The sequence below is a fragment of the Otolemur garnettii genome, unplaced genomic scaffold, assembly GCF_000181295.1.
Source record: "Otolemur garnettii isolate 467f Iridium unplaced genomic scaffold, OtoGar3 scaffold00160, whole genome shotgun sequence".
Taxonomy (NCBI): Eukaryota; Metazoa; Chordata; class Mammalia; order Primates; family Galagidae; genus Otolemur; species Otolemur garnettii.
The window spans coordinates 196,858-221,576 of record NW_003852555.1 but is presented as its reverse complement, the minus strand read 5'-3'; the positions used below and the strand labels follow the sequence as shown (position 1 = coordinate 221,576).

General features: G+C 40.5%; 1 protein-coding gene across 3 annotated transcripts; it reads left to right on the top strand.

The window, feature by feature from the left end:
- The first annotated feature begins 11,713 nt into the window (after window positions 1-11,713).
- LOX (lysyl oxidase) lies at window positions 11,714-24,212 on the top strand. 3 transcript variants are annotated; one of them, XM_003799956.3, is made up of 7 exons: window positions 11,714-12,641; window positions 12,991-13,099; window positions 14,453-14,584; window positions 15,827-15,983; window positions 19,595-19,690; window positions 20,317-20,432; window positions 23,859-24,212. In XM_003799956.3, the coding sequence occupies exons 1-7, from the start codon at window positions 12,011-12,013 to the stop codon at window positions 23,863-23,865; spliced, it is 1,248 nt and encodes a 415-aa protein (XP_003800004.1). In that variant the 5' UTR covers window positions 11,714-12,010; the 3' UTR covers window positions 23,866-24,212. The 3 variants fall into 3 exon arrangements, with proteins under 3 accessions (XP_003800004.1, XP_012666945.1, XP_012666946.1); XM_012811492.1 differs by lacking the exon at window positions 23,859-24,212 and having other exon boundaries at window positions 12,011-12,132; window positions 12,253-12,641; window positions 20,317-20,436; XM_012811491.1 differs by lacking the exon at window positions 23,859-24,212 and having other exon boundaries at window positions 20,317-20,436.
- Window positions 24,213-24,719: the final 507 nt, after the last annotated feature.

Below are 24,719 nucleotides of genomic sequence, written 5' to 3'. Positions count from 1 at the left end.
TTTGAGGAGGGCAATGCATGTTTGTGGAAACCATGCTGGGCTGGAACAAAGTATTTTTATGATTGGTACTTATTAACTTGAATTAAGAACAGATATTGTACTTGATCCACACACAATACATAAAAGAAGTCATCATTCCTGATGAAAATAAACAACTTGGGTGAATTGATGAAATTTGTGTCCTTATGGAAATTACCATTTAACTGGGAAGGTAGATTTGGACGTATAATTCCAGGTGAGGCCAGCTTTACAAAGAAGTGTAGTATGTTGTGATGTGCAAAGAAGGAGTTGCCCTTGTCTCAGGGTTAAGGGAAAGTCTCCAGGAAAACCGAGCATGGAAGAATGAGATCAAGGTGCCTAGAAAAAGAGTAAAGAGCTAGTTCATGCAACGGGAGTGGCAACATGTGAAGGCCTGAGACGGAGTCTGGTCTGGCCACTGCCATGAGCAGCACCCGTGGAATGGAGGGAAGGTGTGGGGAGATGAGGGTGGTAGTGGTGTTGCGTCTAGAGAAGTAGCCAAGAGCAGGGCCTGGTAGATCACAGTGTGGACTTTTTACTTTACTCCAATGTTGGGAGATTTTCCAAAATCATTTTGATGACGGAAATGGCATGGTCAGATTTATGTTTACAAAGAGGTCACCCTAGCTGCAGTAAGGAGTATCTCAGTGGTAGGCATGGGTGAATGTGGAGAAATTGATCGTGAGGGTATTGCTGGATAGAGAAATGGTTGGTGACCTGTTTGGGGATGTTTGAAATGGAGACAGAGAGAAGTAAAAATGCCCAGGAAATATAAACGAGGTACAATGGACCATATATGGACATGGATCAGTTGTTGGAGTAAGAGACAGAGCAACCTGAGAGATGAGTCTCAGTTTTCTGGAATAGTCATCTGGGGTTATGATTGCTAAGATAGAGAATGGTAAAAAAAAAAAAAAAAAAATTGGGGTCCTGAAAAAGAATCAGTTTGGACATGATAGATTATGTGTTAAGAGTTTTGGAATACACATACACATAGACATATATGTATAAATGCATTATAATGTTTTATTAAAAATTATTTCCCTTTTGTCTAGAATTAAATAAAGAATATCTATATAAATAAATACTTCTGCCGTTTTCTATGAACCTGTGTTATTGATTCTGTGATGGGTTAAAATTATTCAAAAAGTAAATAAATTCCTTCCTTCCTTCCTTCCTTCCATCTTGACAGAGTCTCACTCTGTTGTCCCTGGCTAAAGTGCTATCAGCCTAGCTCACAGCAACCTTAAATTCCTGGGCTCAAGTGGTCCTTCTGCCTCACCTGGGACTATAGGCACCTGCCACAAAGTCCCGCTAATTTTTTTTTTTACTATTTTTAGTAGAGTAGTAGTCTTGCTCTTGCTCAGGCTGGTCTCAAACTTCTGAGCTCAAGCAATTCTCTTGCCTTGGCCTCCTAGAGTGTTAAGATTACAGGTATAAGCTATTGTGCAAGACCATTATGCTTTCTTTTTTATCTTTTAATTTTTTATAGGTTGCTATAGATGGAGAAGTAATAATCTTCTAGATTAAACAATTGACTATTTTGGGTGTATCCAGTTATTTCTAAGTATGTGAAAAGAATTATTCATGTTATAGTCAACAGATTTTGTGGTCAAAAATATTTTCCCCAACAAACTGATCCACTCCAAATAGAATAAAATATGTATCACATGTATTTCTGAGACAAAAATATAGCTGAACATGGCGATATGTGTGAGGCCAAGTGATAACAGCAGAAGAATCACTCAGCTTACCCACAGGATTGTGAAATCATAGTATGTGTATTATTTTAAGGCACCAACATTTAGGATGATTGGTTAGATAGTAGTAGTTAATTAAAATGGAAGTGTTTCATTATTACCTTCTTTCTAAAAGTCTTCATATAGAATCATGTCTGTGTCTTTTGATCTTGTTCTTCTCTTATTTATATCCACTAGTTCCCTTTTGCATTTTTTAATTATTCTCCATCTTAAATGTTGATTAAGGAAAGTTTTTTTTTTTTTTTTTTTTTAGAGACAGAGTCTCACTTTGTCACCCTTGGTAGAATGCTGTGGCATCACAGCTCACAGCAAACTCCATCTCCTGGGCTTAAGCAATTCTCTTGCCTCAGCCTCCTGAGTATCTGGGACTACAGGCGCATGCCACAATGCCCAGCTATTTTTTTTTTGTTGCAGTTTGGCTGGGGCTGGGTTTGAACCCGTCACCTTCAGGTATGGGGCTGGTACCCTACTCACTGAGCCACAGGTGCTGCCGTGAAGGAAAGTTTTTTATGACAACATAAAGTTAATATGTCAAATCAGTTTTCTTTCTGTAAACTAGCAAAAACCAACAAGAAAATTAAATTTAAACCTTTTCATCTACAATAACCTTAAAACACAAAATACTTAGGGACAAATTTAGCAAAATATATATGTACTTTCAACAATAAAATCATAAAACATTGCTGAGATAAATTTAAAAAGATGTGAATAAGTGGAGCAATATACCATGTTCATGGATTGGTATATTCATATTTTTAAAATATATGAGATTGGACGATTAAGTTTGCAAACTCATCCTAGAAAAAGCAATACATACTTCAATGCTGAATATCACTGTGGTCACTTTCAAAGTACTCCCCTCAAGAATTGCACCCTTCAAGGCAATTTTGAAACTCTTTTTCTGGAATGTCCATCATCAGAGTTGCTGTTGTACAAGGTCTTACAATTAAGTTTGCAATCTCATCTTCGAAAAATAATCTTTTCAACAAATAGTTCCAAAATAAATGGATATTCATGTTGTAAAAAACAAGCCTTAACTCCTACCTCATATCATACACAAAAGCATTTTGAAATAGATAGGAGACCTAAGCATTGTTTCCAAATTTGAAAACTTGTAGAAGAAAATCTTTGTGGCTTCAGGCCAGAAAAATATTTCTTTGAATACAAATAACATTAACCATGAAAGAAAACAAACTGATATTAAACTTTATCAACATTATAAACTGTGTTCTTCAAAAGACATCATTAAGAAAATCATTAAGAAAGGTTAAGACCACAGACTGGAAGAAAATGTTTATAATGCAGACGTCACATACGAGCTTTGATCAGAATGTATAGAAAATGTTTGCATCTTAATAAGAATATGAAAAATAGTAGAAATTGGGCAGAAGATTTGAATAGATATTTCACAAATGTGTACAAATGGAAAAATGCTTAAAATCACTGGTTAAGAAAAATCATTAAGGAATGTATCATAAAATCATTAAGGAAATACAGATTACAATGACAATGAGATACCACTTCATGCCCAATGGCTAAAGAGAAAATGACTGAAATATCAGGGCTTGGTAAGAAAATAAAACAACTAGAACCTTGTAGCTGCTGTGAATGTAAAAACAATAAAACTACTTATAAAAAGACTCAACAGTTTTATTATAAAATTAACACATTAACTACCATGTGAGTTATGAACTATTTTTCAAGTTTTCACATTATTTTTACATTACTAATTTTCAAGTTTTTTTTTTTTTTTGAGACAGAGTCTCACTTTGTCATTCTCAGTAGAGTGCTATGGCATCATAGCTCACAGCAACCTCAAACTCTTGTGCTCCTCCTGCCTCAGCCTCCTAAGTAGCTGGGACCACAGGTGGCCACCATAATGCCCAACTATTTTTTTGGGAGACAAGGTCTTCCTCTTGGTCAGGCTGGTCTTGAACTTGTGAGCTCAAGAAATCCACCCACCTTGGCCTCCCAAAGTGCTAAGATTACAGATCTGAGCCACCACACCTGGCCTAATTTTCAAGTTTTTATATATTTTTTTATTGATGTATGTTTTGGGATTGTTTTGTTTTCAAAGTTTTTATTTCCATGGTCCCATGCAAAATTTTTCTATCTTTTTGTGTGTGTGTGGGAATCAATGTGTTAAATATGTACTTACTTTAAAGATCCAGCAATTTTATCTCTAAGTGTTTACAAAACAGAAATGAAAACATGAATCCTTGTTATAAAGTGATTTTTGGTCTTCTGGGTATATACCTAGTAGAGGAATTGTTGAATTGAATGGCAGGTCTAGTTTTAGATCCATAAGTGATCTCCAAACTTCTTTCCAAAAGGAACATATTAGTTTGCATTACCACCAGCAGTGCAGAAGTGTTCCCTTTTCTTCACATCCATATAATCTATGGTTATGGGATTTTGTGATGTGGGCTAATCTTACTGGAGTTAGATGATATCTCAAAGTGGTTTAGATTTGCATTTCTCTGATGATTAAGGATGATGAGCATTTTTTCACGTGTCTGGAGGCCATGCCCCTGTCTTCTTCAGAGAAGTTTCTATTCAAGTCCCTTGCCCACACTGAGATGGATTATTTGTTCCTTTCTTGCTAATACTTTTGAGTTCTCTGTGGATTCTAGTTATTAAACCTTTGTTGGAGACATAACCTGAAAACATCTTCTATCATTCTGAGGGCTGTCTGCTTGCTTTACTTACTGTGTTCTTGGCTGTGCAGAAGCGCTTTAGTTTGATCAGATCCCAGTAAGGTATTTTTGGTGTTGCTTCAATTGCCCAGGAGATCCTTTTCATAAAATATACCCCAGGCTAATTTCTTCAAGCGTTTTCCCTGCATTTTATAACAAAGATATTTGCACCAGAATGTTTATTGTAGCCCAATTCATAATTGCTAAGTAGTGGAAGAAGCCCAAGTGCCCATCAACTCATGAATGGATTAATAAATTATGGTATATGTACACTATGGAATATTATGCAGCCTTTAAAAAGATGGAGACATTAACTCTTTTATGGTTTTTTTTTTTTTTTGAGACAGAGCCTCAAGCTGTCCCCTTGGTAGAGTGCCATGGCATCACAGCTCACAGCAACCTCCAACTCCTGGGCTCAAGCAAGTCTCCTGCCTCTGCCTCCCAAGTAGGAGGTCCCAAGTGGGACCACAGGCGCCCGCCACAATGCTCAGCTATTTTTTGGTTGCAGCCATCATTGTTGTTTGGCAGGCCCGGGCTGGATTCAAACCCGCCACCTTAGGTGTATGTGGCTGGCGCCTTAGCCACTTGAGCCATAGGTGCCAAGCCAACTCTTTTATGTTTACATGGATGGAACTGGAACATACTCTTCTTAGCAAAGTATCTCAAGAATGGAAGAAAAAGTATCCAATGTACTCAGCTTTACTATGAAACCAATTTATAAACACCCACACTTCCATATGAAAGCTATAACCCAACTACAGCCCAAGATTAAGGGGAAAGAGGAGGAGGAGAGGAGGGGAGGAGGGAGGCTGGGTAGAGGAAGGGTAATTGGTGGGACCACACCTGTGGTGCATTTTACAAGGGTACATGTTAAATCTAGTAAGTGTAGAATATAAATGTCTTAACACAATAGCTAAGAAAATGAGGTGAAGGCTATGTCAACCAGTTTGGTGAAAATATTTCAAACTGTCTATAAAACCAGCACATTGTACCCCATAATTGCATTAATGTACACAGCTATGATTTAATTTAAAAAAAAAAAGAAAATGAAAAGACAACTGACCGAATGGGAGGAAATTCTGCCAATCAAATATCTGGTAAAGGTCTAGTATCTGGAAAATATAAAGAACTCTTACACTTCAACAATAGAATGTAATAAAATGACAAAAATTAAAAAAAAAACCATGAACCTATAAAATAATCCATAGATGAATGCTTATAGAAGCTTTACTCTTAATAGCTCAATCTAGGGGAAAAACAAACAAAAAAATGAAAAAATAAACAAATAATAGTTCATTCTTAGATGAAATACTCTTCATCAAGAACAACAAATGCATCATTGACAAAGCAATAACCTGAATGAATCTTATAGACTTGATCCTGAGCAAAGGAATAGCACAAAAGAAAACCTGCTGGATAATTCCCACTTATCTGAAGTTCTGGAGCCGATAAAACTAATAATCTAGGTGGAAGAAACAAATCATAACTGTGGTCACCACGGGAAGGGTGAAGTGGGCTCAAGAAGACTTTGTGGAATGATGGGAATAGTCTACATTTTGATTGTGGTGCTGGTTACAAAGGGACATGCATTTGTTACAATACATCAAACTCCACATTTGAAATTCATATATTTTGTTAACTGTAAATTATATCAATCATTTTTTTAGTATGCCTGCCCCAAAGTAATAAAACAAGCACTTTAAAAAGCAAAGAGTGACCCTTTCCCATGTTTATAGAAAACGCCTTTCTGCTTGATTATCTGTATACAAATAGTCTTTGTCAACTTTTCGATTCTAATGTCCAAGTAGTAACAACTGTTACCACCTACTCAGTGCCAAATATAAGCTAGATTCTCTGCCACAAACTTACAAGCATTTCATTCTCACAACAACCCTGCAAGATAGGTCGTATTACCTCAGTTTTGGTGGAGAAAACCACCACTATTTTGGTGTCAGAATAGTTCAATAATTCATCCAAGAACTTAGTGTTACTAAGTAGTAGAGGTAAGAGTTACGGTGATTTGGATAACCATCTATCTTTATCACCAATGTTCTTTCTACCCATGTCACCTTCTCAGCTAATTTGTACATCACACTTGCCCCTAAGCCATTTACCCATAGGCAGCGGGGTAATAGTCATTGCTGGTCTAATCACTTAATCTGCAGAACCTATCTCTTTGTAACCCAGAGACTACCTGTAGTCTGTTAGTTGTTGGCCATCCTGTTCTTCCTGGGCCCCCAGAGAAAGCAGTGCACATTGGGTTAAGTTAAAGCAGAGAAGTGACTGTCTAATGGCAAGATGGCAATCACTGCATGTGATGAACAGACGAGGAAGATGCCTTAGTTAAGCATAAATGCCCCCTGACCACCATCTCAAGGGATCATGCTCAGATTATATTAAGATAAATGACTTTTGGCATATTGATACGGTGAAACTGAATCCAGGAAGAGCTGAGGAGCTTGACATCAGACAAGGCATGGGACTGAAGGGCACATATTCTACTAGCTGATAGCAGAAATGACCCTCGTGCAGCCCACCGTGTGAAGAACATGGCCTTTTTGTCATTAGACTGTCCATCAGGACCAATGCAATGACTCCTACTTTCTTTGCAAGCAGTTTGGCCAACTGGCTGACCACTCAGTTTTGTGGTCAGTACAGACACATTCCTTTGAACCCTGATTCACTGCACTTCAAAGATCCGTTCTCTTCACATAACATCACCTCTCCTCATCTTTCCATTTTGTTGGAGTGAACAACATTCTCTACTTAGTCACAAATGAATATGCATTAAAAACAGCAGAATGAAATACTTTTTCATTCCCTAGAGTGAAATTCCACTTTTCCATTCCCTAGGTGGCCCAAGGAAATGGGCAACCAAACCAGATATATTTAAAAGTTATTATTTCTGGAATTCTTCTATTCAGTTTGTTTATGGATTTTTTTTTTTCAGTTCAGTCTTGACACACAGACAAGTGTGTACCAACCGTCTACTTTTTATATTGGAGTGAATACCTGGAAGTGGTAGGTGGCAGAAGGTGGAATGAGTCTTTGAAGGGAACACAAGTGTACTGTTAACTTCAAGGCTCATTTACTCCTCTCCTTCATTTTACTGCAAGTAAAAAGATTTCTGGTTCTTTATTTCACTGTTTTCTTCCTGAATGCTTTTGGAAGATGCTTTTTAAAGATGCTTTTAAAGATGCTTTTTAAAAGCATCCTCAATGTCCTCATTCAGGTCTCAATGTCTTTCCCCTCTATTAGATGTCATTCTTGCGTCTTTTCTCACTTTCCCTATAGATTTCCCATTTTCCACTTTATTTTATTCTCTGTGATGTTTTTAAACTACATAGCACCAAAGGATATACAAGCATTAATCTTTACCAAAGAATAATATTTGTATGAGTCTCCTGAGCCCCAAACCAAAGCATTTATGCTTGAACCCAAGTCCTTTGATTATAGTGTTGCTGTTCTGGCGTTGGTCATTCAGAGGCTCTCCCTTATGTTTTGGGCTTTCTGCATAACTGTCTTTTCCATTTATACGAAATATCTCACAAATATAATGTATTGAATGAATACTGGGGACATAACTTCATGACAATTTTTATCTCTTGTTCAATGGGCCAGGCGTTGCAATTTAAAGATGTGGTATCAATGGGCTAGAACCAAGTATCATTTTATCTATCTTAGGGTATCTACTGAGAATTGCCCACAAAAAGAAAGTCTCATGGTCAAAAGTAAAATCAGCTGTGGATCTTATCAACGCCAAAAAGCTGTCTGTATCTTGATGTAACCGCAGTTATTATGATTATCATCATCATTTCAGTTTTGAGTGGCAAGCAACTGTGGCCTTTTCCAATTTTGCAAATAGTACTTTTGTCATTGAACAGATAGCACAATGTGTGGCTACATCATCTGCCAAAGGGGTTGCAAATACTTTGTATTGTCCCTAATGTGGTTGCCACATGTTTGTTTTTCAGCTGGCTGAGTCTTACGCCAGAGAGAGCTTAGAGGAAATAGGAAAGAGAGAGAGAGAGAGAGAGAGAGGGAGAGAGAGAGAGAAAGAAATCAACTGAGCTTTTCATTAGGGCGTCTGACAAAGAGTAACCTATTTCTGCCTTAAGTAGTGTTGTGTGTGTGTTTAAATGAAAATAAATATTGCACATTACTACTGGTCTAGTCAGTTATTTATATTCTGGCAAGATACTTTTTAAGTCTGTTGGAGCAAATTTAAAAAAATATGATCAACCTTATTCAGCTATAAATTTTAGTGGTTATGTTTACAACTCACCATTACAGCATACTCTATTTTAGAGCACAAATGTGTTCAAGAAATGTTTGTAAAACAAATAAATATATATTGAATTTTACTGATGGGAAATATGCAAAAAGAGAAAACTGTGATCTGTAGATCCAAACTTACACCAATTGCATCCAATGTTTTAATGTCCAACAAAATGAAATATTTGATTAAATAGTAATAATTACAATGAAGGGTTATAATGAATGAATTGAAAGTAACTGAAATGAATTGAAAGTAACTGAAATAACTTGGATATTTATAAAAAACAGAGATTTTCAACTTGAAAAGATACCTTAGAAATGATTTGGGTTAATCCTTTCCGATCCTATATAGGACCTCATCCAACATAATTTTTTTTTTGGTTTATAAACAAAAACAACAAAAACACTTAAATTATTTTACATAACCTGAAATAGATAATAAAATCATCAGGTGAGTTCATATTTATGTTTTTCTCTTTTAAAACTGTAGGATAATTACAGGTAATCCACCAATCTCTTTCCCGCCCCCAAATAAGAGCTGGGGAGTAAATGGGTGGCAGAAAAATTGGATGGGAAAGGGTTAGAATCCTTGAATTCTACAGATAACTAAAAGCCAAAAAGAATAAATCAAGAGTAAATCAGCTGCAATTTTTTTTTTTTTTTTTATGAGTGCACCAGGATTGCAGACTAGGATATTTTGTATGAGAGCTTCTATAAACTTCCCCCCACCTCGGGCTGCTTAGGTCTGTCATTCTGCCACGATGTCCCACATAGCAGAGGTCTCCCCTCAGAAACCTGTGGTCAAGTAATAGCAGTTCCTGGCCTCTCTCTTCTGGGGAATAAGCTGTTCATGGACACAGAGCCTTTTTCAGATGAGGGATAATTACACTCTTTTCTTTCCTGCTGCTTCTATAATTCGGCCTGTCCATCCAAATTATATACACCTGCTTTTTTCTTTTTCACTCCATCTTTCTTAGAGGGTTTGGAGAAATTGAATAGTTTAAATTTAAGCACTGCAGCAGTCTGTAAAATTACAGTTTGGGATGTCTTTTACTTTCCTACAGCCAGACGTCACTGCCGACTTAAACCATCCGTTGGATTTGAACTTGAATGTTTATCTTCGTCATATAAGCAATAGATTTTCCAACTCATCAGCAAGCTTCCATCTGGTATCTATATGTGGCCAAGGACCCTGTGTGGTCATGGGCAGAGTAAATCCGTCTTTACTCAAAGAGAACCAACCCATCGCCCTGGACTCAAATTCATGTGACTTGATTAGCTAATGGAACCAGCCACAAAACCCTCAGTATCTGCCAGGGTTCTTAGGTGGACTCCGACCCTGTTAAGACACAAAGGAATGCACTGGAAAAATGAAAGGGAAAGCTGAAGAACTAGGTCTTGGAATACACTGGCCTAAAGACGCCGGGGGTGGGAGTGGGGTTGTAGAGTGGGAGATGCACTGCTCTTTCTGTCTGCTCCTTATTCAAATTCTATTGAGATGGTTTGATCAGCCCCACTTGGATCTCATGACCACTGCTTCAAGTGGGGAAGTCCCGTGAACGTTCAGTCAACCCCACCAGGCAACTCAAGAGAGCAAGTTTTTTAAGGAGCGTTTGGTTATTCTCACCAGAAAGAGAAGGGACATGGATGTGACACCGTCAGATCAGCAGATGTCCCTCCTGCCACCAAAATGTGGTGATTAAATAAGAAAGCTAGAGACTGACAGAAAGAGGTAAATATCCAACTGTATCTGGACAAGAGCCAATAATGAGATCAATAGAAAGGTCATTAAAATCCAGTTTTGAGTAGTAGTGTTAAAACAGGCCATTTACCAGCAATTTTTCTTTGAAAGGTTTCCAGCACTGCCCAGACCCTTAGTGGTATGTGAATAACTGCTCCGTGAAGCGTCTCTTTCCAGTCAGCATAATTTATCTCCCACTCTTTCTCCTGGCCACTCCTACCCTCTTCTCGCTAGCAAAATCTCAACTCGCAGGCTGTTTCTTTAAACATCTTTGTTTAAACTGGAAGATAAATCAAACACCATGGGATGCTTTAGATTGAATGCCAGTATTTATCAGCAAAGGGGTGATTTAATTTTTTTAAGTGCAAAGTCAAACCTTATTAGATGTAGCAGAGAAAGAGGAAAAAGTAAGATAAAATGCTTATTTGCAGATGTCTTCGGAGTGCTCTCCCAGTCAGCCTTATTCTTGTCCGGGTTAATGAAACTTCTGGTAGACACTCTGGAGTTGAAAGACGGTTCTTCATTCCCCAAGTACAACTCAGGCCGGCATTTTGAAAGGGAGACAGGTTTATCCATCGCTTCCACGTTAGCTGGCTTTGTTCCCTGTAAAATTACGCTTCTGGTTATTAAAATATTCACTGTAGGAAACAGATTTGTAACCCATTTCTCATATTACCAACACACAGAAAAACAAAATTTGATATCCTGGGGCTTATTTGCTGAGGGCGCTTCCCATAAACGCCAGTGAGTGCACTGGGAAACGAGTCTGGTTAACTCCTCTGTGGATCGAAGTTACTCACAAGCATTCCCCCAGCCACTCTCGCCCCCAGCACCCTCCCCACCTCCGGACTTCCCGCCTCTCAAGGGCTGGTGACCTAATAGCATTTTTCTTCATGCATATTTTGGCGTCGCCCCATGGCCTGGCTGCCTTCGCCTGTCTGAGTCTTTTGAAATTCCTGCATGTTCGCCCCAGATTAAGCCAGTGTGTCTCAGGATGTGTGTTCCGTTTTGTTCTTTCCCCTTAACGCTGCCTGTGCAACGTGTCTGGGGGGAGGAGGAGGACGGGCCCGGGAGGAGGAGGACGAGACCGGGAGGGAGGGAGGAGCGGAGGCGAGGAGCTGTCCGCCTTGCACGTTTCCAATCGCATTACGTGAACAAATAGCGGAGGGGCGGCCGGGCCAGAACGGCTTGTGTAACTTTGCAAACGTGCCAGAAAGTTTAAAATCTCTCCTCCTTCCTTCACTCCAGACACTGCCCGCTCGCTGGGACTGCCGCCCCGCTCTCCGTCGCCTTCCAGGACTGGGAAAGGGGAGAGAGACGGTGCCACGTCCGAGCAGCCGCCTGGCCAGGGGAAGGGTCTGCAGCCCACCGTTGGCACTGCCGGGTGGGACCGAGATTCCCGCTCTCCGCCCGCCTCCCCGGTTGAAGAGCTCTCCCTTCCTCACGTGATTTGAGCCCCGTTTTTATTTTTTCCGAGCCACGTCTTCCCCAAGCGGGGCAGTCCGGCCAAGGGAGCGATGCGCTTCGCCTGGACCGCGCTCCTGCTCGGGCCGCTGCAGCTCTGCGTGCTCCTGCGGGGCGCCCCGCCGGCCGCCGGCCAGCAGCAGCCCCCGCGCGAGCCGCCCGCAGCTCCGGGCGCCTGGCGCCAGCAGATCCAGTGGGAGAACAACGGGCAGGTGTTCAGCCTGCTGAGCCTGGGCTCGCAGTACCAGCCGCAGCGCCGCCGCGACCCGGGCGCCAGCGCTTCGGACGCCGCGGGCGCCGCCGCCTCGCAGTCGCGCACGCCGATCCTGCTGCTCCGCGACAACCGCACCGCCGCGGCGCGGGTGCGGACCGCCGGCTCGTCGGGAGTCGCCGCCGGCCGCGCGGGCCCCGCCGCCCGCCACTGGTTCCAGGCTGGCTACTCGGCGTCGGGAGCCCGCGGCGCGGGCGCCTCGGGCGCTGGAAACCGGACCGCACCCGGAGACGGCCCGGCGCTCAGTAACCTGCGGCCGCCCAGCCGCGTGGACGGCATGGTGGGCGACGACCCGTACAACCCCTACAAGTACACCGACGACAACCCCTATTACAACTACTATGACACGTACGAGAGGCCTCGGCCCGGGAGCAGGTACCGGCCGGGATACGGCACCGGCTACTTCCAGTACGGTAAGCACCCCCAGTTCGCTGGAAGCACCCTTGCACCTGGTCCCCAACTATGTGGCCCCTCGACGTGGCTGCCTGGGCGCGGCGGGCCCTGGTCCTGGCGGATCCGATCCCTCCCCCCGCGCCTGCAGAAGCAGCTCTGGAATCCAGTGCAAACCGCGCGCCTGGCCCCTCCTGCTTCCTTTCCACTTGGCTTCGCAGTCTGGGTGTCCCCAGTCTTCTTGCTGCACTTAACCCCACCCTGCAGTCCGGGCGGGCGAAGGGCGAGGAGTTAAGGGGCCTGGAGGGACCAGGACCTGGAATGGGGGGCGCCGGTTGTCTCACTGCTGCACCCGTCGCCCGTTGCTTTTAGGTCTCCCAGACCTGGTGCCTGACCCCTACTACATCCAGGCGTCCACGTACGTGCAGAAGATGTCCATGTACAACCTGAGATGCGCCGCGGAGGAAAACTGCCTGGCCAGGTACGGGCTGGGGTCTGTGCTGCCCCGCTGCGCGGTCTCGGTTCGGGGGCGCCCTGGCGCCTGCTCCAGACTGCTTCTGTTCCGCACAGACGAGAACTAGGAAGCGGGACAAGAGCTGGGAAGTGGGACGTGACCTCCTGGGCATGCTGACCTGGACGGGAGATTTAAACATTTGGAGATTTCTGTGGTTTCTGCCTCTAAAACTGCCGCACAAATCAGAGAGGTGGAGCCAAACCTTATGCTGGAGACGGGGCGTCTTGTGTGTGTTCTTTTTCCAAGATGATTTAAACCTTGGAGCTAATTGTTTCCAATAACTTTCTATAAAACAACTACACAGTAATTTTTTTTAAGTTATTGCAATAGAAGAGGGTGTTAATACTCCCGTAAGAGATAGGGGGCAAATTTGCCATGATGAACTATTTTGGTATAACTTCAGCCAGAATGTAGGTCCATGAACAAGAACTGTCCGTTAGTCCTAAAATAAAATAGCAGTTCTCAGATTGAGTTCTCTGAGTTTGGTGCGGGCGAACCAGCAGAGGGAGCAAGAGATGTTTTGATAGATTTCCTAAGAGCTTTCAAGTGTAAAATAGGATTTTGGGTAGCGTTTAACCTATGTCCACACAAGACACGTTAGCCGGAACACAGTGGTGTGTATTTGTACATTTCTTCCTCTTTTCCTTTATAATGGTCAGGTTACAGGAAGAGAAGAAATTCAAACTCATCTTCATTCCTTAGTCTTGCGTCACACAACATCACACTCCCGGGGATGTTATTACAGTAATGCTGTTGCTTTGAAGATAGTGAAGTTAAGAAATCATTCATCTAAATATGGTGTCCTCTTTTAGAGTTATTTTCTGACTTTTCATTAATTAAATATTTAAGAAGAAATATTTTGTTAAATTCAAACATCTTAACAGGTATCTGTGTATTATTTTATTAAATTTAAACATCTTAACAGGTATCTATGTATTATTTTTGGGGGGGATAATTTCGACCTTAGTTTTATTCATTCATAGGATCAAACTTAAATGGATTTTTAAGTGTAAAGTTGACGTCTCCCATTTTTAGTGCTGATTTTATTATGTTTTTACTTTTAAACTCTGTGAATTTCTATAGTCATCTTTCATTCCCATATTCACCAAATACTCACTGTGCTCTGACTATTCCCGGAACGTTCTAGGAGCCTGGGATTCAGAAATAAACAAAATAAACAAATTCGTTGGCCTCCTGGAACTGATAGTCTAGTTGGGGAAGGGGGATTGTCGCTACTTTATGATGGAGAAGTTTATTTGTGGTTTCGTTTTTAGTTGATATTCTGTGAATGTAATCATGTCTCTTTTTTGAAAATCACAGTTCATCGTACAGGGCAAGAGATTATGATCTCAGGGTGCTACTGAGATTTCCCCAGAGAGTGAAAAATCAAGGGACATCAGACTTCTTACCAAGCCGGCCAAGATATTCCTGGGAATGGCACAGTTGTCACCAGTAAGTAGATGGCCTCCTGTGTACTTTTAAGTTGCTTTTTCATTTTCCAGGTAATTGTTGGTACCCCAAATGCAAGTCACTTCTTACCTATAGGGACAGAATCGTTATTGTTTACAGGTAGACATTTTCTCTGTGTAATTTGACATAATTAAGGGAGTCTGCTTTAATATAACCCATCAACTATTAGATCCTGTTATCTTTTGAATTGGAAACTCCAAGTCCATCTTATTAAAACTGTTTGCAGAGTATAGCCATTGACATCAATATAAATTTGTTCCAGTATCCTACAGATAAGGTTTCTCAAAGAGTCCATTACAGCCAAGATTATCTGCAGGTAGTTAGCATTACACAGCATTTCATAAAGACTGTCTGTTGTTGTGAAAAGGATTTAGAGATCCTTCTGAAAGAAAGAAATAGAATAGATGATATACTCCATGAGCTGGGAAAGGGCTGTCCTACATCTTTTAAAAGGCCTGTCTCAAATTCAGAGTGGTTGTTTGTTCTACCCTAGTAAAGATTTTCCTACAATGAAATTCTAACATTTGTCTTGGTAACTTGCCCAGGTGTTTGCTGTCAGGAAATCCTGATGGATGGCCTTAAGCATTCTTGGAGAAGGTGATCAGCTCAGCCCCTTTATTTAATGAAATGACAAAAACAAATAGGAGCTTCCCAATTGATAAATGACAAAATAGAAGTGCTTTATTTCTAAATAAAAGTTTATACTATTTAAATAATAGTATAGAGGATAAAACAGAGGATAAAACATGTCATTATTTCTCCTCTACATTTGAGTAATAATTTTAAATATAGGATAACTCAATTTTTAAAAATATCATAGAAACCTCTCAAGAGTCACACGCTTCCTCTTTTTTGGAATGAGACATCAGTAGCGGCAGCCAAGAGAAATATACCAGGAGCATATGGCAAGTTTCACTTAAGCACAAATAATTTATTTTCCCTTTTCACTTGATATTCAAAGATACAAAGGGCGTAATGGGAAAGTGAAATACTCAAGTTAAGTATTTTCTCATACTAGCAAAGTTAAAAGTTTACAATGTCAATTGATTTATGTCCCTGGGGAAAAAAAATCTAGTATGAATCTCCCTTCTTGAAAATAAAGCTAACCTCAATTTTAATGTGAGAACAAATTCAAATTAAGAGGCAATGGGGACACCATGTAATATCCTTACTGCTTTCTCTGTGTGTAACTGACCACCATCTTTTTGTTGTATGGGACTTCAGACATTACCACAGTATGGATGAATTCAGTCACTATGACCTGCTTGATGCCAGCACCCAGAGGAGAGTGGCTGAAGGTCACAAAGCGAGTTTCTGTCTTGAGGACACATCCTGTGACTATGGCTACCACAGGCGATTTGCGTGTACCGCACACACACAGGTAAATTAGACCCTGAACTCAGAAACCCACCGGCCTCAGAGAGAAAACCAAGTATTTCATATGTGTAAGATCACCTTGGTCACCAAAACAAGCTAGTATTTTCTTTCCTCCAACCTCTTGGATAAGGTGTTTCATCTTGGGGGTCATCTTGTGAAGATGGACAATAATTTGAAAAGGGCAGGTAATGGCTTGATGATCCAAATTACTTTTATTAAAGTATTCCCTGCAATACATATAGTTCCTATTCAGGACCACAGAAGGTCACTGAGCATCCTTGTTCTGTTCTACAGCAAAACAGACATTACTCTCTAAAAAGTCTGAACAGTTCATGACATAGGCACTGATTCTGCCATCTTTAATTGACTTGGTAAATAACTACAGAAAAGATACCTCTGTTCTCACACCTGAAAATCCATTCCTTTCTTCGTCTTCTATGGCCTGAAATAGAACAGTGGTTGGGGTTAGCAAAAGGAGAAGAAATAAGTTCTTTTTAAAAGAAAGAACTTATGGAAAGCTGTCTTTTTTAATAATGCAGAAGGATACCGTTTCTTCCTCCACGCATATATATTTAAACCTACAGTATAATTGATGTCAGATGTCGTTTGGATGGATTTTTTGAAATAGTGCTTAACTAAGCAATTTGTATGTTATATAATTGGAAAATGTGTGTCAGTTAAAAAGGCCATGTCAGTATTTCCATATGAAACCCTAATTTGTAAAAGGACATTATAATTTTACTCCAGCCCAGATCTTGGCAAGGATCAGTGAATGTACATAACCCAGGGCACAGAGGGATAAGCAGCTGCCATCTCGGGAAGCACAAATTCCAGGGCTGTGGCAGGAAGCTTTTTGGTGACCTAAATGTTACCATTGCTTTTTTTCTTTGAGCTTAGAATATCACAGCAATTGGAGGGGGTGAAGATTAAATTCTACATGCCCTGTGGTAGTACTTATTTTTCAAGAAAAAGGAAATGTAACCTACCTACATATTATACTTGTGTGACTATAGAAATTCCCTTTTCATTCGGTAATCTCCAAATTCCATAATTGCACATGTGTTGCATACCTGAAGTTTCTTCTCCCCGTTTATAAAGTGAGGCATTCTGGAAAGCTCACTCTGAAATATTTGAGTCTAGGATTGTAGGTATGATATTGGTAGCACTTTGAGTTCCCTTAGTTTGTGGGGGGACCTCATTTTATTTTATATGGTAGCTTTCTTGTTTATCATCCCATGTGAGTGTCATATTTACCCATTATTCCCAGGGCTTGCGTTATAAGTGATTTGTATATTTGTTTTCTTGTCTAGACCAGTGTCTCTTAAACATGGACTTCATTTAAAGGAAAAAAAAATTCTCACCAACTCCCAATGTTGACTTAGTTTTCTTATAATTTTGCTTAAGTGTATTCAAGCATAAAACTAGGTATACCTTCTTTATATTTGTATGTTTATATAACTCTCAAGCCCATTTCTTAGAAAACAAATGGGCTCAGTGCCTGTGGCTCAAGTGGCTAAGGCGCCAGCCACATACACCTGAGCTGGCGGGTTCGAATCCAGCCCAGTCCTGCCAAACAACAATGAGGGCTGCAACCAAAAAATAACTGGGCATTGTGGCAGGCACCTGTAATTCCAGCTATTTGGGAGGCGGAGGCAGGAGAATCACTTGAGCCCAGGAGTTGGAAGTTGCTGTGAGCTATGATGCCACGGCACTCTACCCAGGGGGATAGCTTGAGGCTCTGTCTCAAAAAAGAGAAAGAAAACAAATGTACATACTAAATATATACAAAACCAAAAACAGTTGCATTAACCTTGTTAATTTCATGAAACAAACAACTGTGTTTGGTTAAAACAAAGTAGTTAGACAGCCTTAGCTAAGGTGCTATATTTCATCTATTTTTATATTTTGAATTTGAATATACGAAATGCCTGTTTGCTTAATGGCATTAGTAACTTCAGTTTTTTGTTTGCTACTTCAAGTAATCAAAGGTCATACTTAAATTCTGCCAGCTGAGTAGTTCTAGAGTGCCACTTTCAGCACTTTAAGCTACTTTGTGCACTTGAAGGTAAGGTAAGCATCGTAGTATTGTTTAAATCTGTTTTAAACATGTATCTAATCTGATGAATCCTCTACGATATTATGAACTTAGTGTCAGTAGTAGTAAAAGTAGTAGCTAATTAATTGCTTACTCAATAAGTTATTATATGCCATAATCAGAATTATGTGCTGGAATCAGACTAGAAAGTCTCCATTTTATATGGGTAACGGATGTCTGGACTCGGGTCAGAGGTCAGGCAGTAACAACGGAAAATGATTCTCTCTACTATGGCTCAGGTCCTTTTGATTTGGGCCTGCCTGTCCCATCACATGCTGTATGCTAGCACAGTTCCTGAATCAAACCCCAGCTAAATTAGCATTGGTAGAACATGCTCAGGTGATTTTGTTATTTTGGGGGCACCCAGGTGATCTTAAACACACAATTTTGGGTGCTAGAATTAAACAACAGTATTGCATTAAAATGATTCTAGCATATACGTTTAAATTTGCTTTCACTTACTATTAGAATGAAAGTCTAAGTTAAAATTTCTTATGAAGAATTAATGGAATCAAAAAGACACCTACAGATCCCAGTTTCAGTGAACTTGCCCAGTCTATAACACTCTTCAAAGCAAGGACTATATTTTATTCATAGTTTTCTCCTCCTAGCCTGTAGAAGGCACCCATTTACTTAATGACATGAGTATTTTAGCAAGTGGAGAGATGTGGCATTCTTCAAGTTAGCCGTGCATTCATCCCTTCAATTCAGCAGAATATTTTAGGGACTATGTGAAAGGAGTGTGGTGGGCAGTTAGAACATGACTCTAGAGCTTGGTTGCCAGGGTTTATTCCAGCCAGCTACTTACAGCTGAACATACTTGGGTAAGTTGTTTGACTTTAGTGTGTCTTAGTTTCCTCATCTATAAAATGGAGATAACAGTGGTACCTGCCTCATGTAGTTGTGAAAATTGAGTTTATACATGCAACATGTTTTAAGTTGTTCCTGGCACATGATATTTAATAAATGTTAGCTATTAAAAGATGTGACATAGACTCTACCCTGAGCGAGCTCACAGCTTCCAGTTAGATAGATTCTGACATAATATGATTTTATTGCAAAGCAAAAAATGATAAACACTATAAAAGCTATGCAAAAAGGTATCACAAGCATTCAGAATACAAAAAGGTAATTTTCTAAAGTGGAAATTGGGCAGAGTGTCACTGAGAAAAGAACATTTGAGCTGATTATTAAGTGGCCCTTATTCCTGAACTGGCAAAATTCTACAGTTTTGGTGGAGGCCGATTTTGTCACTGAAGATTGCATTTGTCACTGCTTATTTATGACATTTTTTAAGAAGTGGGGTATACTACTACTTATATTAGTCCTGTGTCTTTTTTAGCTGGAGGTGCTATAAGGCTGAGTAATATGTACTTCTCAAGGGAGATGAAATATAAATATAGTTTTATATCATACTCTTGTAAGTACTAACTTAAAATTTAATTTGCAAATAACATCATGTTCTTTAGCACAGTCCGACCATATATCATCATTTTGTGTTTTTATTTTGTTTGTTTTAGGGGTTGAGTCCTGGCTGTTACGATACTTACGGTGCAGACATAGACTGCCAGTGGATTGATATCACAGATGTACAACCTGGAAACTACATTCTAAAGGTAGCGATCTCTGAACACATGTAGTTTATTTTGATTGCAAACCAATAGGCCCTCTTCTTTAGATTTAAATGTTAAATAATCATTACTTGGAAACATTGTCTTGGAAATAATTATATGCCCTCTATTTCTAAATAATCTAATCTCACTTTAAAGAACTTCAGGATAAAAAAAGCTGTTTACTTCTCTGTCATCTCTAGGATTTAACCACTTGCTTAACCAACTCCCTTCCTTGCTTGGTTTAGATAAATTCCTTCTTAACAGTTCCCTTGTGATGGGTTAGGTGGTGGCTCAGGCCTGTAATCCTAACATTATGGAAAGGAGAGAAGGTAGATCTCCTGAGCTCAGGAGTTTCAGACCTGCCTGAGCGAAAGTGCACCATCTCTACTAAAAACAGGACAACTAGCTGGGCATTGTGGCAGGAGCCAGTAGTCCCAGCTACTGTGAAAGCAGAGGCAAGAGGATCGTTTGAGCCCAAGAGTTTGAGGTTGCTGTGAGCTATGACACCAATACTCTCAACCCATGAGCAACAGAGTGAGATTCTGTCTCCAAAAAAAAAGTTAAAAAATAGAAAGACACCAGTAAATACTGATGAATTCCTTAACACAACTGCTGTGTGCATCACCTAGGTCAGTGTAAACCCCAGCTACCTGGTGCCTGAATCCGACTACACCAACAATGTTGTGCGCTGTGACATTCGCTACACAGGACATCATGCATACGCCTCGGGCTGCACAATTTCTCCGTAAGTCTTATATGCCCTGCTCAGTCATTGTTTCCATGAAGAATTTTCATTCCTCATCAGGCATCATACGTGACATATGTCTGTTTCTACTACTATTGCAGCTTCCTTGTAAATAGACCAAAGGCAGAAAGTGGTAGATGGTCTGTGCAGTCACATAATTACAGTTGAGCTCGCTCTCTCTCTTTTTATGACAATGCAAGGAAAGGGGAGATATACTTAGGTTTTTATCATCCTGAAGCTTAGTTTTCAGAAGAAGTCGTATGCGTAGAAAACAGTGTTTTACCCAAAAAGCTCCTGTGAAGGGCCAGTATGTCAATCGCTCTGATGTAGAGGCAGGAGCTTGTAGGAGCCCCAGGGTTCAGTTTCCTGCCCCTTCACCACAATCTGAAGGAGCTGAAGAAGTTTCCTAGAGTTCTCTTAAAGTACATTTGCAAATCAATGTCAGAGTAAGCAACTGAAGAGATCAGTCATCCTGATCTGCACAAACCAAGCATTTATAGATATGAATTCTAGAACCGGGGATACTAGGAGAATACTCTGCCAAAGAAGGAGGTGTGTGGTTCCCTATTCCTGAAACTTTTCTTTGAGTGAAGTTTTAGAAGGAATCCCAGCATACAAATATTAACCGAGAGGCACTTTGATGCAAGCAATGAAAGAAAGGTAGGGAGAGTGCCTGCCGGCCTGTGTGTCCTACCCCGCCTCCTTCAGCGCTGGGTGACAGATTCTAAGTACACATCTAACCCGACTTAGACTTTTCCAACAATGACAGCACCGTCAGAATAACCATTGAACATGCACCAGCTTTGCTTTCCCCCTGGAGAAGCACCCGTGCCTCTGGTCGTGTGGAAGAGTATCAGAGCAACACTAGAAACTCACAATGCACAGAAATGTCCCGCCTGATACAAAATCAGGACTAATCATAGTTTCCTGCATGTGAACCTGGAGTTTGTGGGTTTTCCCAAGTCCATATCAGCCTGGTAGTGTGGGTTTGTTCTACCTCTGGGCTTCAGGTTGGGGGAGGGTGGAGCTAAAGCCAGCTCCGGCTCCATCCACAGAGTTACCGAGGTGGCTCCCAGCTGCGTTCACCTGGGAAGGGCACCTTTCCTGACTCATACAAAGGAGCAGAGCCAGAGCTTTACACGTGCCCTCACGGCTTTCTAGGTGGAGGGATAGAAGTGATACACTGTAATCAAACATATTTTTCTGAACAAGCCCACAACACAAAACCTGGCTAGTTTTATGGCCCATATTGTGTGGAGTTCCTTGTAGAATAAAAATCCCAGGACATCAGTATAATTTAAGCTACAATAACTTAATCTAAAATAAATGGATTTGTTCATTTCTCTTAATTTTTATAATTCCTGAATTTATTCCCAAATTCTCCGTTCAGTTACTCACTTGCACTCTCACTTTTGCGTGATGTTTATTGAGGTCCTAAACTAGATCCTAGTAGAGAAGGATGCAAGGCTCAATGGGACTCCGTCCTGTACTGCTGCAGGCCTAGTAATGTAACTGTAACTAGTTACTAATGAATCCCAGGGTTTAATACTTACCTCCTGGTCCACTCCGTGATGACAGGGATCTAGTCTCTTGCCCTCTGTCATCTGTCCATGACCAGGGACAGCTTTGCCACCTTGCAGTCTCTCACTCAACACTTAATTAACAGAAGAACTTCCCTCTCTTTTAAAGAATTTAGAATTGAGTACAGGGGGTGAGAGAAATACACGTTGGATCATAATAGAGATACAATGTGAAAAGCTCTGTGAGGAGTAAGATAAAATGTGGGGGGATCAGAAGGACCTCTGCTCGAAGTTTGGTGACTACCAAGTATGACTTACTGACCTAAAGTCTCTGTGTTTTGCTTTTTGTCCCTAGAATCCATTGAATTGGAACTTGCCAGATACTTAGAACAAATAAAAACCATTCTGTTGCTTCGCTAGTATTCACACTACGAGCGGGATCCCTAATGTGGTCCTCCACGTAGCTTGTACTGGGCGAGAGTTGTTGAGGTGGAATTTTAATAAGCAATATTGATCGGATGAAAATAGGAAAAAGTGAAATTAATCATAGTTATTGATCATAATAAAATAATGAGATCATAATTTGTTTTGAGTGGAAATACCAAGACAAGTGCAGAGCCCTTAACTTGAAGAAAATCTTCACCCTCAGGAGAATGATACTTGCCTCTTCTTACTCGCCTCACTAGGGATCAGCGTACAGAGGAAGTAGCGATTTCTTTGGCCTGAGTTCAGGAGGGACTTTAGAACAGCATTTGAATTGGGCCTTGAAAGCTGAGGAGTGTACTGGGGGGAGTTAAGGAAGGAGATTCTGGGAGGACCCAAGATCACGGGCGACTACGTTGCGGGTGCAAATTGCAAGGCATGTTTGGAAAAGCAAGTTTTCTAGTTTGGCTTGAGCATAAGTGTTACTGAGTTAAATGATGAATGAAAAGGATGGCCAAGTAAGAGGGAACAGACCAAAGGGAACATTGAAGAGCAAGCCCCAGAGCTGGAACTGGAGGCAGTGGGAGTCTAATGTTTCTTGAGAGGGGTTGTAATTTGCCTAAAGCCACATACTCGGTCTGGTGGCTCCATACACAGCAGTGAGTGTGATTCTTGTGCTAACATTAGTGAGGTTTTTTCCTGACTTTACAGACATCATCTCTCAGTTCACTGTTTTTTCCCTGATTAGATATGTAGGAACATTCTGTTGGTGTGTATAAAAACCTCTCAGTAAAGAGGTGTGGGTATTAATGCACCTCCCTCCTTCATTTTCTTCATTGTAAACAAAATGTATGGACCAAGCTCCGTTCAGGTCTATGGTGCTATGTAAGTTCTCTTCACACAGAATTTACTGTTTAGAAGTTGATAGTTACTGATCTGCACTAAGTGCGTGCTTCCTTCCTTACATGAGGATCTGTGACCACAATTTAAATATCATATTTGTTTGGTTGGCTTTGGTGAAGTTTCTGCCCTTTAATGCCTTATTCTACATCCAAAGCCACTCTGGGAAGGATAATGTAAGATGTGCAGAAGCCACAACCCTGCTTCTTAGGGGACGTGCCACTCTAGTCCCAGTGAATAAATCCATGTAGTTGGGGCTGCCGGTTTTCTAAGCCCTTCCTTACTCTTGATGAGCTTAGAGGTTGTTTCTTGGACTCTAAGTGCCAAGATTGTAGGCATCTGGCAGACACTGCTGTTGACATAGTTACTTTCTTTAAATCCTTATTAACCATAGGATTACTATGGTAATTACATTAAGGTACTTAATTACATTAAAGTACTATGGATAATTCCACAACATAACTTTTGCTTAGCTGGTGGGAGATGTCACCTAAAGGTTTCAAAAGTTTAACTTTAAATTTGTAAACTGTACTCACTCGTAATACCGGGTTAATAACTCATCTTATTTTGTTTTCTGATCTAGGTATTAGAAAGCAAGCCAAAATTCCCAGTGGATAAATCAGTGCCTGGTGTTCTGAAGTGGGAAAAAATAGATTAACTTCGGTAGGATTTATGTATTTTGAAAAAGAGAACAGAAAAACAACCAAGGAATTTTTGTGTGGACTGTTTGATAACAAAGCACATAACTGGATTTTGAACATTTCCATCGGCAGTATTTGGGAAATTTGCAATACTTATTTGCATTACTGTGGGAATTAACATACTGCTTCAATTCTGTAGTTGTGTGTTTGACTCTTGCAAAGAAATCCAGATTTCTCATGCTCCTTTTGAAATTATAATGCAGAAGGGAAAATGTTATTTCAGTGAATGAGCCAAATTACTTTGACCTGAGAATCTTCCAAAGTGTTAGAACTCCAGTGAAACGTGACGACAAGGAGCTAAGATTCATCTGAACATAGATTTGGAAATGATGCTCCCAGTGTTTAAATAGATATGGACACATCTGGTGCTGAGCTAGAAACAAAGACGTTACCATTGGTGTCGAGAAATGTTACTCTGGAGCAGAGAAATAGCAATTCATGTATTCAGATAGTTATCCCCCTATATACAATTATGTTTACATTTTTAAATTAGTAGGTAACATTCTTTCTATCAAGTGTACAATTTTATTCTGACTTGAGTCAACTTTGCCTGATTCCTGTCTGATATTTGTTGACACTCCCCTCTACTCTTTTATTTTTCTTATGAGCAGAGCTATTGGGAGATTCTTAAAACTACCAGTATTCTTAAAATCTCTGGGATAGGTAGGACAATTGTGTAAGAGGGAGTCATTCTGATGACAGAGAGGATACAGTCAGAGATAATATGCACTTAAGGATACTCA

Excerpts from the sequence above, each read along its gene's own strand:
- LOX (XM_003799956.3), top strand. The coding sequence starts at position 12,011 with ATGCGCTTCGCCTGGACCGCGCTCCTGCTCGGGCCGCTGCAGCTCTGC. Across the intron at positions 12,642-12,990 it reads CACCGGCTACTTCCAGTACG|GTCTCCCAGACCTGGTGCCT; the intron begins GTAAGCACCCCC and ends CGTTGCTTTTAG. Across the intron at positions 14,585-15,826 it reads GAATGGCACAGTTGTCACCA|ACATTACCACAGTATGGATG; the intron begins GTAAGTAGATGG and ends ATGGGACTTCAG.